The sequence below is a fragment of the Pezoporus flaviventris genome, unplaced genomic scaffold (assembly GCF_033815535.1).
Source record: "Pezoporus flaviventris isolate CSIRO_AGI_PZ_B2104156 unplaced genomic scaffold, CSIRO_AGI_Pfla_v1 ptg000854l, whole genome shotgun sequence".
Taxonomy (NCBI): domain Eukaryota; kingdom Metazoa; phylum Chordata; class Aves; order Psittaciformes; family Psittacidae; genus Pezoporus; species Pezoporus flaviventris.
In genome coordinates this window covers 19,059-28,131 of record NW_026893399.1, presented here as the reverse complement: position 1 = coordinate 28,131, position 9,073 = coordinate 19,059, and the positions used below count along the sequence as shown (strand labels likewise).

The 9,073-nt window shown below is 66.1% G+C and overlaps 2 protein-coding genes across 2 annotated transcripts; both read right to left on the bottom strand.

Moving 5' to 3' along the window:
• Positions 1-34: 34 nt before the first annotated feature.
• LOC133264434 (signal transducer and activator of transcription 2-like) lies at positions 35-5,809 on the bottom strand (the record flags this gene model as incomplete). The annotated part of the gene is made up of 21 exons (XM_061444389.1): positions 5,721-5,809; positions 4,543-4,674; positions 4,318-4,468; positions 4,130-4,228; positions 3,961-4,053; positions 3,770-3,848; positions 3,611-3,696; positions 3,385-3,533; positions 3,157-3,315; positions 2,927-3,079; positions 2,817-2,837; positions 2,627-2,720; positions 2,493-2,549; positions 2,316-2,399; positions 2,150-2,248; positions 1,547-1,685; positions 1,417-1,466; positions 962-1,050; positions 759-895; positions 180-368; positions 35-92 (listed from the first exon to the last, which is right to left on the bottom strand). Coding segments are annotated over exons 2-21 (2,117 nt in total), but the record flags the coding sequence as incomplete, so codon positions are not given.
• Positions 5,810-7,550: 1,741 nt separating this feature from the next.
• LOC133264436 (apolipoprotein F-like) lies at positions 7,551-9,062 on the bottom strand. The gene is made up of 2 exons (XM_061444391.1): positions 9,003-9,062; positions 7,551-8,497 (listed from the first exon to the last, which is right to left on the bottom strand). The coding sequence occupies exon 2, from the start codon at positions 8,476-8,478 to the stop codon at positions 7,657-7,659; it is 822 nt and encodes a 273-aa protein (XP_061300375.1). The 5' UTR covers positions 8,479-8,497; positions 9,003-9,062; the 3' UTR covers positions 7,551-7,656.
• Positions 9,063-9,073: the final 11 nt, after the last annotated feature.

The window sequence follows — 9,073 nt, the reverse complement described above, 5'->3', positions numbered from 1 at the left end:
CCCCCATTGCCACGTGGCATCGCCCTGCCTCAACCTGATGGACACGCGAATGAGGCGCCGGTTCAGGTACTTCTTCTGCTCCATCAGGTTCCCTGTGGGCAACAATGGGATGTCGGGGAGGGGGGGGCTGCAGACCTCAACACCCCCCCCCGTTGTCCCACCCCACATCGGGGCCGTACCCTCCTCCCTCTTGCTGTAGTAGGGCCCGAAGGCTTCGTCGCGGGGGATGTTGGGGTGCAGGAACTGGAGCGGGTTCTCGGGGATGTTCTCCTCCACCAGCAGCTGGTAGTCACGGATGATGTCGGGTAGCGCCAGGGACACCAGCTCGGCCGCAGTGTAGGGGACCACGGCGCGGAACGCGGGGGGCCCTATGGGGAGGAGGCTGTTGTTGTGGGATATGGGGATACCCGTGTGGGGACCCACTACTGGGATATGGGGATAGCCCGTATGGGGACCCACTATTGGGATACAGGGATATCCTGTATGGGGACTCACTATTGGGATATGGGGATAGCTCCTATGGGGACCCACTACTGGGATATGGGGATAGCCCATATGGGGACCCACTACCGGGATATGGGGATAGCCTGTATGGGGACCCACTATTGGGATGTGGGGATAGCTCCTATGGGGACCCACTACTGGGATATGGGGGACCCACTATTGGGATATGGGGGTAGCCCATATGGGGACCCACTATTGGGATATGGGGATAGCTCCTATGGGGACCCACCACTGGGCTATGGGGGAGCACTCACCGCTCTCAGGATGCTCCACCCAGGTGCAGGTGACCCCCCCCAGGATGCTCTCACTGAACCGGATCAGGAACGTCCCCGTCCTCTTCCCCTTCAGCAGCTTCTTCTCCTGCTTCCGGCTCACGAAGCCCAGGATGAGCCTGGGGGAGGCCCCATCAGCACCCCCCAGGGACCCCCCCATTGATCCCCCCCCCCCAGCCCCTTACCCATCCTTCCAGAGCTGCTTGAGGTGCTCCTGGAGCAGCCCCAGGATCCCGTCCAGCCAAGCCCAGAAGGAGAAGCCAGCGGCACCATCCTACAGGGAACAGGGGGGCCATGCGGGCCATAGGGGGCTATGTGGGCTATAGGGGCTATAGGGGGACTATGGGGGGCAATGGGGGGCAATGGGGGCCATAGGGGGCTATGGGGGGCAATGGGGGACTATGGGGGGGCTATGGGGGCCATAGGGGGCTATGGGGGGCAATGGGGGGCTATGGGGGCCATAGGGGGCTACGGGGGGCAATGGGGGACTATGGGGGGCAATGGGGGGACTATGGGGGGCAATGGGGAGCTATGGGGGCCATAGGGGGCTTTGGGGCTATGGGGGCTATGGGGGACTATGAGAGGCAATGGGGGGACTATGGAGGGCAATGGGGGGCTATGGGGGGCAATTGGGGCTCACCTTGGAGAACTTGGTCCAGCTCAAGGTGCTCTCTGGAGACGGCTTCGAGCCTTGGAGGGGGAGCGCAGGGTGAGGGGGGCAGGGGTGGGGGGCAGGGGTGAGGGGGTGTCGGGGCCCGGCCCCCCCGTACCGAAGAGCTTCTCGGCCAGCATGAGGAGGTGCTCCCGGGCCAGGCCCCGCTCGGCCACGCTCTGGAACTGCCAGCTCAGCACCTGCGCCAGCAGCGGCCACGGCGCCGCGGGGGGGGCCGAGAAGAACTGGAACTGGGGCTCCTGTGGGGCGGGAGCGGTGGCATGGGGAGGGGAGAGGGACCGGGGAGGGGAATGGGATGGAGAATAGGCACTGGGGTGGAGAATAGGGACTGGGGTGGAGAATAGGGACTGGGGTGGAGAATAGGCACTGGGGTGGAGAATAGGGATGGAGAATAGGGATGGGGATGGAGAATAGGCACTGGGGTGGAGAATAGGGATGGGGATGGAGAATAGGGACTGGGGTGGAGAATAGGGACTGGGGTAGAGAATAGGGATGGGGATGGAGAATAGGGACTGGGGTGGAGAACAGGGATAGGGTACAGGGACATGGAACAGGGATTGGGACAGGGACAGAGCACAGGGATAGGGACCAGGACTGGGACCAGGGAGATGCACTGAGGCAGAGCACAGGGAGCCAGAGCCCTGCACCAGGCACAGGGGGCCAGGGCCATGCTGGGGGGGGGGGGGGGGGTCCCACTTGCCTTAGGGTCGGGGCTGAGCATGTTGAACCAGAGGATGGAGGCCCAGGCGCTGGAGAGCTGGCTGTTGTTGGAGATGATGACGAAGGGCAGCGTGGAGGTCTGCGGGGAGAGCAGGGCTCAGGCTGCACCCCCGGCCCCCCCGGCGCCCCCCGGGCCCATCGCTCACCTCCAGCTCCAGCTCCAGCCCGCAGTACGCGTACGCCAGCGTGAAGGTGATGAGGTGCAGCTCCTCCGTCACCACCACGGGGCCCTATGGGGCAACGGGGTGGGGTGGGGGGGTGTCACCGTGGGGCACCGGCCACCCCCATTGCCCCCCATTGCCCCCCAGCAGCGCTGCACCCACCTCGCCGCTGCCTTTGCTGCCCTTGCCGGCCCGGCTGTCCTTCTGCTCCTTCAGCGTCTGTGGGGCGGGACAGGCTCAGGGGCGGCGTCCTCGCCCCATGGAGGACTTGGGGGTGTAAGGGGGGGGATCCGTACCAGGTACTGGAAGTCGCAGACCAGCCCCTCCTGGGGACTGTCCCCTGCCAGGAGGGTTTTGCTGCTCGATGTCAGGATGTTGAACCTGCGGAACCTGATGGGGGGCAGATAAAGGCAGCGGGTGGGGGGCCGGGACCCCCGGATGGGGTGGGTCGGGGCACATCCCCTGCATCCATCACTCATCTCTCACCCCTTTATCTTGGGGGGGTCCCTGCAACAGACAAGAGAGCATCAGCTGGGACCCCCCCCTCGTTGATGCGCTGATGGACGGGGCGGCGGCGGGGAGGGGGGGGTCCGGACCTGTCGATGTGGATCGAGGTCTCCATGGGGTGGTTGCGGTCGTGGAGGCGCAGGAGGAGGCGGGCGCGGGCTGAGAACTTGGTGGCGGTGCGGAGCACGAGAGGGCGCTTGAAGGCGTTGGGCATCGTGGGCTGCTGCTCCACCACGAAGGCTCTGCCATTGGGGGGGGGGGGGTGTGTCAGGACCACCCCCCTTTTACACCCCCCCGATCCAATGCGTGTCCCCCTCACCTCTGTATCAGGTACGAGAGCAGCTCCTTGAGGCGCTTCTCCAGGAGCGGGGGCTCTGCCTTGAGCGGGTCCCTCTCGTAGGTCACCTTCAGGCGCAGCTCCCCCAGCGCCCGCAGCAGCCGCAGCAGCTGGAAGAGCCCCTGGCCCAGCTCCGTGAACCTGCGGCACCGGGAGGGGGCTCAGTGGGGTCCGGTCCTTGCCCCCGCTCCATCCCATCACCATCACTACCAGGTCTCCAAGGGGCGCAGGTTGGTGTCCTCGGGGGCCCCCATGCAGGCGCGCTGCTGCCGGTCCCTCCACGCCTCCAGCTCCTGCAGCACGAAGTCCTGCAGCGTCTCGCTGCGCCCCAGGAGCTGCTGTATCTGAGCCAGCACCTCCTATGGATGGACACGGGGATGAGCGGGGTCGGGGGGGGGAAGCCCTTAAAGCCCATCCGTGGAGCCCCCATCCTCACCCGCCGCTGCCGGTCCAGGATCTGCAGCTTGGCCTGGAGCGCTTGGATCTGCTGCGCGTACTGGGGGTCATTGGTCCTGTCCTCGCCTGCGGGTGGGGTTTGGGGGTTCAGGGGGTTCGGGGGGGGCCCAGGGCGGCGCGGGGCAGGATTGAGCCTTACCCGGCACGTAGTGCACCTTGAAGCAGAAGTCAAAGGCGTCCTGCATGTCCTCGAGGTGCCGGAAGGCGCGTTCCGCTTCCTGGGGGGGGGGGGTACAAGGGGGTGAGGAAGCAGGCAGCCCCCCCCCCCCCTTTCCCCCCGGGACATGGGGATGGGGACATGGGGGTCTGGGGTGGGGGGGGGTCCGTTACCTGCAGGGCTGTGTGGAGCTCAGCCAAGCGCCGCTGGATCTGCTGCTCGCGGTCGTTCCTCGGGGACGGGCTGGGCGCTGGGGCTGCCCCCCCCTATGGAAACAGGGGGGTGCTGTGGGGCAGAGCCCCATGGGGTGCACTGGGAAGGGGGGGGGGACACCTGCCCTACCTGCCCCCCCGCCTGCCCCAGGCGCAGGATGCGCCGCTCCTCCCGCAGCAGATTGGCCACCAGGTTGGCGAAGGTCTCCGGGCACTCCTCGAACTTGGCCTTGAAGGGGCTGAGGGGGTCAGTGGGGGGCAGAGACCCCCCCCCCATCATGGACACCCCCGTCCCCAGCACCCCCTCCCATCGCCTACCTGCAGGTCCCGATGGGCCTTGCGGAGGTTGTGCCTCAGCATGAAGTCCTCATTGCCCAGCCCCAGGCTGCCCAGGCGCTCCCAGAGCAGCACCAGCAAGGAGTGGAAAAGCATCCGGGCATGGGAGGAGAGCGGCTCCGCCGCCTGGCGCCTGCGGCACCGGGGGCTCAGCACCGGCCCCGCAGCGCCCGCATCCCGGGGTAACCCCGGCCCCGGCCCCGTTACCAGTTCTGGTCCTCGATCCACGCAGCCAGGCACTGCCGCACGGCCATGGGCAGCGCGGCCCCGGCGTACAGCTCGTGGATCTGCTCCAGGTACGCGTTGGCCAAGTTCTGCACCTCCTGCCATTGTGCCATGCTGGGGGGGACGGCGGGGGGTCAGGGCGTCTCATAGAGCACCCCACAGAGCACCCCATAGAGCACCCCACAGAGCACCCCATAGAGCACCCCACAGAGCACCCCACAGAGCACCCCATAGAGCACCCCATAGAGCATCCCATAGAGCACCCCATAGAGCACCCCATAGAGCACCCCACAGAGCACCCCATAGAGCACCCCATAGAGCACCCTATAGAGCACCCCATAGAGCACCCCATAGAGCCCCCCACAGAGCACCCCATAGAGCACCCTATAGAGCACCCCATAGAGCACCCCATAGAGCACCCCACAGAGCACCCCATAGAGCACCCCATAGAGCACCCTATAGAGCACCCCATAGAGCACCCTATAGAGCACCCCATAGAGCATCCCATAGAGCACCCCATAGAGCACCCCATAGAGCACCCTATAGAGCACCCCATAGAGCACCCTATAGAGCACCCCATAGAGCATCCCATAGAGCACCCCATAGAGCACCCTATAGAGCACCCCATAGAGCACCCCATAGAGCACCCCATAGAGCACCCCATAGAGCATCCCATAGAGCACCCCATAGAGCACCCCACAGAGCACCCCACAGAGCACCCCATAGAGCACCCCACAGAGCACCCCATAGAGCACCCCATAGAGCACCCCACAGAGCACCCCATAGAGCACCCCACAGAGCACCCCACAGAGCACCCCACAGAGCCCCCCACAGAGCCCCCCATAGAGCACCCTATAGAGCACCCCATAGAGCACCCCATAGAGCACCCTATAGAGCACCCCATAGAGCACCCCACAGAGCACCCCACAGAGCACCCTATAGAGCACCCCATAGAGCACCCCATAGAGCACCCCATAGAGCACCCCCCAGACCACTCTCTACCCCTATAGAGCACCCCCCAGACCACTCTCTACCCCTATAGAGCACCCCATAGAGCACTCTCTACCCCTATAGAGCACCCTATAGAGCACCCCATAGAGCACTCTACCCCTATAGAGCCCCTTACAGAGCACCCCCCAGGGCTCCCCGCACTCCCGTACCTGCCCGCAGCACGGTGCTCCCGGGTCCCGCTGCTCCGACGGGAGCGCCCCGCGCCGCAGCCCCGTCCTGGCCCGGGAGGGAGCCCTGAGCCGCGGGGCTCACGCACCCCCCGCTCCTCCCGTCGCCCCTCGCAGGGACCCCCCGACACCGACCCCCCCCCGTTCACCCCGATGGGGTCCGGGCACCCCGGAGCCCCCCAATGGAGCCCTCAAGGGGGGGTCCCCCCCCGCCGGTCCCGGGGTCCCTGTCCCGGGCCCCCCCCCTCGGGTCCCACCTCGGCCGCTACCGGCGCAGGAAGGGGAGTGGCCACGCCCCCCCCCGCCCGCTGCTCGCGATGATTGGCGGAGCGCGGAGGAGAGGCCACGCCCCCTCCAGGGGCGCAGGGGTGGTTCCAGCGGGGTTGCCCGCTTCCCCGAAATGACGTCACGGGGCGGGGCCAACGGGGAAGCAGGGATGGGGACAGCGGGAGATGGGGAGAGGGACATGGAATGGGGGGACTGGGATAGGGATGGGGGACAGAGGGGTAAGGACATGGGGACAGGGATATGGGGATAGGGATGGGGGACAGAGGGGTAAGGACATGGGGACAGGGATATGGGGATAGGGATGGGGGACAGAGGGATAAGGACATGGGGACAGGGATATGGGGATAGGGATGGGGGACAGAGGGATAAGGACATGGGGACAGGGATATGGGGATAGGGATGGGGGACAGAGGGGTAAGGACGTGGGGATAGGGATATGGGGATAGGGATGGGGGACAGAGGGGTAAGGACGTGGGGATAGGGATATGGGGATAGGGATGGGGGACAGAGGGGTAAGGACATGGGGATAGGGATATGGGGATAGGGATGGGGGACAGAGGGATAAGGACATGGGGACAGGGATATGGGGGACATAGGGATAAGGACATGGGGACAGGGATATGGGGACTGGGATATGGAATAGGGTACTGGGACAGGGATGGGGGACATAGGGGCAAGGATATGGGGATAAGGATGGGGGACACAGGGATAAGGACATGCAGACAGGGACATGGAATAGGGGGACATGGAATGGGGGGACTGGGACAGGAAGGGGGACATAGGGATAAGGACATAGGGACAGGGATATGGGGATAGGGATGGGGGACATGGGGACAGGGATATGGGGATAGGGATGGGGGACATGGGGATAAGGACATAGGGATAAGGACATGGGGACAGGGATTTGGGGATAGGGATGGGGGACATAGGGATAAGGACATGGGGACAGGGATTTGGGGATAGGGATGGGGGACATAGGGATAAGGACATGGGGACAGGGATATGGGGATAGGGATGGGGGACATGGGGATAAGGACATGGAGACAGGGATGTGGGGATAGGGATGGGGGACATGGGGATAAGGACATGGAGACAGGGATGTGGGGATAGGGATGGGGGACAGAGGGATAAGGACATGGGGACAGGGATATGGGGATAGGGATGGGGGACACAGGGATAAGGACATGGGGACAGGGATATGGGGATAGGGATGGGGGACACAGGGATAAGGACATGGGGACAGGGATATGGGGATAGGGATGGGGGACATGGGGATAAGGACATAGGGATAAGGACATAGGGACAGGGACATGGGGATAGGGATGGGGGACATGGGGATAAGGACATGGGGATAAGGACATAGGGACAGGGACATGGGGATAGGGATGGGGGACATAGGGATATGGACATGGGGACAGGGATGTGGGGACAAGGAAGCAGGAGGCCAAGGAATTGCGACAGGGACACGGAGGGGGAGCCCTGGGGACAGTGACGGGGCCAGGCCGGCTGCCACCACGTGGCTCTGACGAGGCCGCCCCGAGGGGCCAAGGTCCCCGTGTCCCGGGGCAGGGCGGCCCCACATCGATCCGACCGCAGCCAAGGGACACGGAGCCAGCCCCGGGGGCTTTATTCACACCACGAGCACGGGGCCGCTGTGGGCGCTGGGCACCGTCGGGGGCTCCCCCTCCGACGTGAAGTAGGCGATGAGCGCCCGCACGCCAGCCTTGAGCCCCGGCTGCAGCCCCATCTGCACCCCCAGCGCCACGGGGCCGCCGGCGGCAGCGGCGATCGCGGCCAGGCTGGCGTAGCCCAGGTCCTCGGCCGCCTGCAGCGCCCGCCTGGAGGCCAGGGCCTCGCAGCCCTGGAAGGCGAAGTAAACGCTGGTGCCCAGGTTGTAGAAGGCGCTGACGCCCGGCACCCACTCCAGCACCCCGTGCGCCTCCCGCTCCCCCGGCGGGGCGCAGGCATCGTCAGCCCCGCGCTGCCTCCGCACGGCCCCGCTGCAGCGCGGCCCCGCGATGCTCCGGGATGCGGCGGCACCGGGCGCGCAGGGCTGCGCCAGGCGGAGCAGGACCTGGGCCACGGCCTCGGGAGCCGGGTCCCGCCGCAGCCGCGCCAGACCCCGCAGCAGCGCAGCGGCCGCGGCCGGACCCAGCTCCCGCATCAAGCCCCGCACCTCGGCTTCAGCCTCCGGGCTGCAGGCGGCGGCGCTGAGCGCCAGGGCCATGGCGGCGCGGACCAGAGCCCTGGGCAGCGCTGGGAGCGAGGGGAAGCCGGGCAGGGCTGCGGGGAGCAGGGCCCCGCACGGGAACGCGCGGTCCCGCAGGGGCTCGGACGGCTTCTGCTGCGCCAGCTCCGCCAGCAGCGCCGAGGCACCGGGGCCGGCACCCAGCGCCGTGGGCACGGACCCCGGCAGGAGGAGGAGGAGGAGGAAGAGCAGAGCCCCGGGCATGGCGCAGCTCCGGGATCGCCTATGGAAGGGGCAGAGAGCTGTTAACCCCCATGGCATAACCACGGCCCTTAGGGTATAACCACGGCCCCCCCATGGTATAACCACAGCCCCCCATGGCATAACCACATCCCCTAGGGTATAACCACAGAACCCTGTGGTATAACCACAGCCGCCCCCCATGGCATAACCACGGCCCCTAGGGTATAACCACAGAACCCTATGGTGTAACCACAGCTGCCCCCCATGGGATAACCACAGCCCCTAGGGTATAACCACGGCCCCCCCCCCGGGATAACCACGGCCCCCCCTGGTATAACCACAGACCCCCCCATGGTATAACCACGGCCCCCCCATGGCATAACCACGGCCCCCCATGGTATAACCACAGCTGCCCCCCATGGCATAACCACAGCCCCTAGGGTATAACCACGGCCCCCCCTGGTATAACCACGGCCCCCCCATGGGATAACCACGGCCCCCCATGGTATAACCAGGGCCCCCAGGACCCCCCATCCCCGGCTCACCCACTCACCGGTGGTCCCGGTCCCGGCCCCGTCCCAGTGCTGTGGCTGCGGGCGCAGCCCCTGCGGCCCCT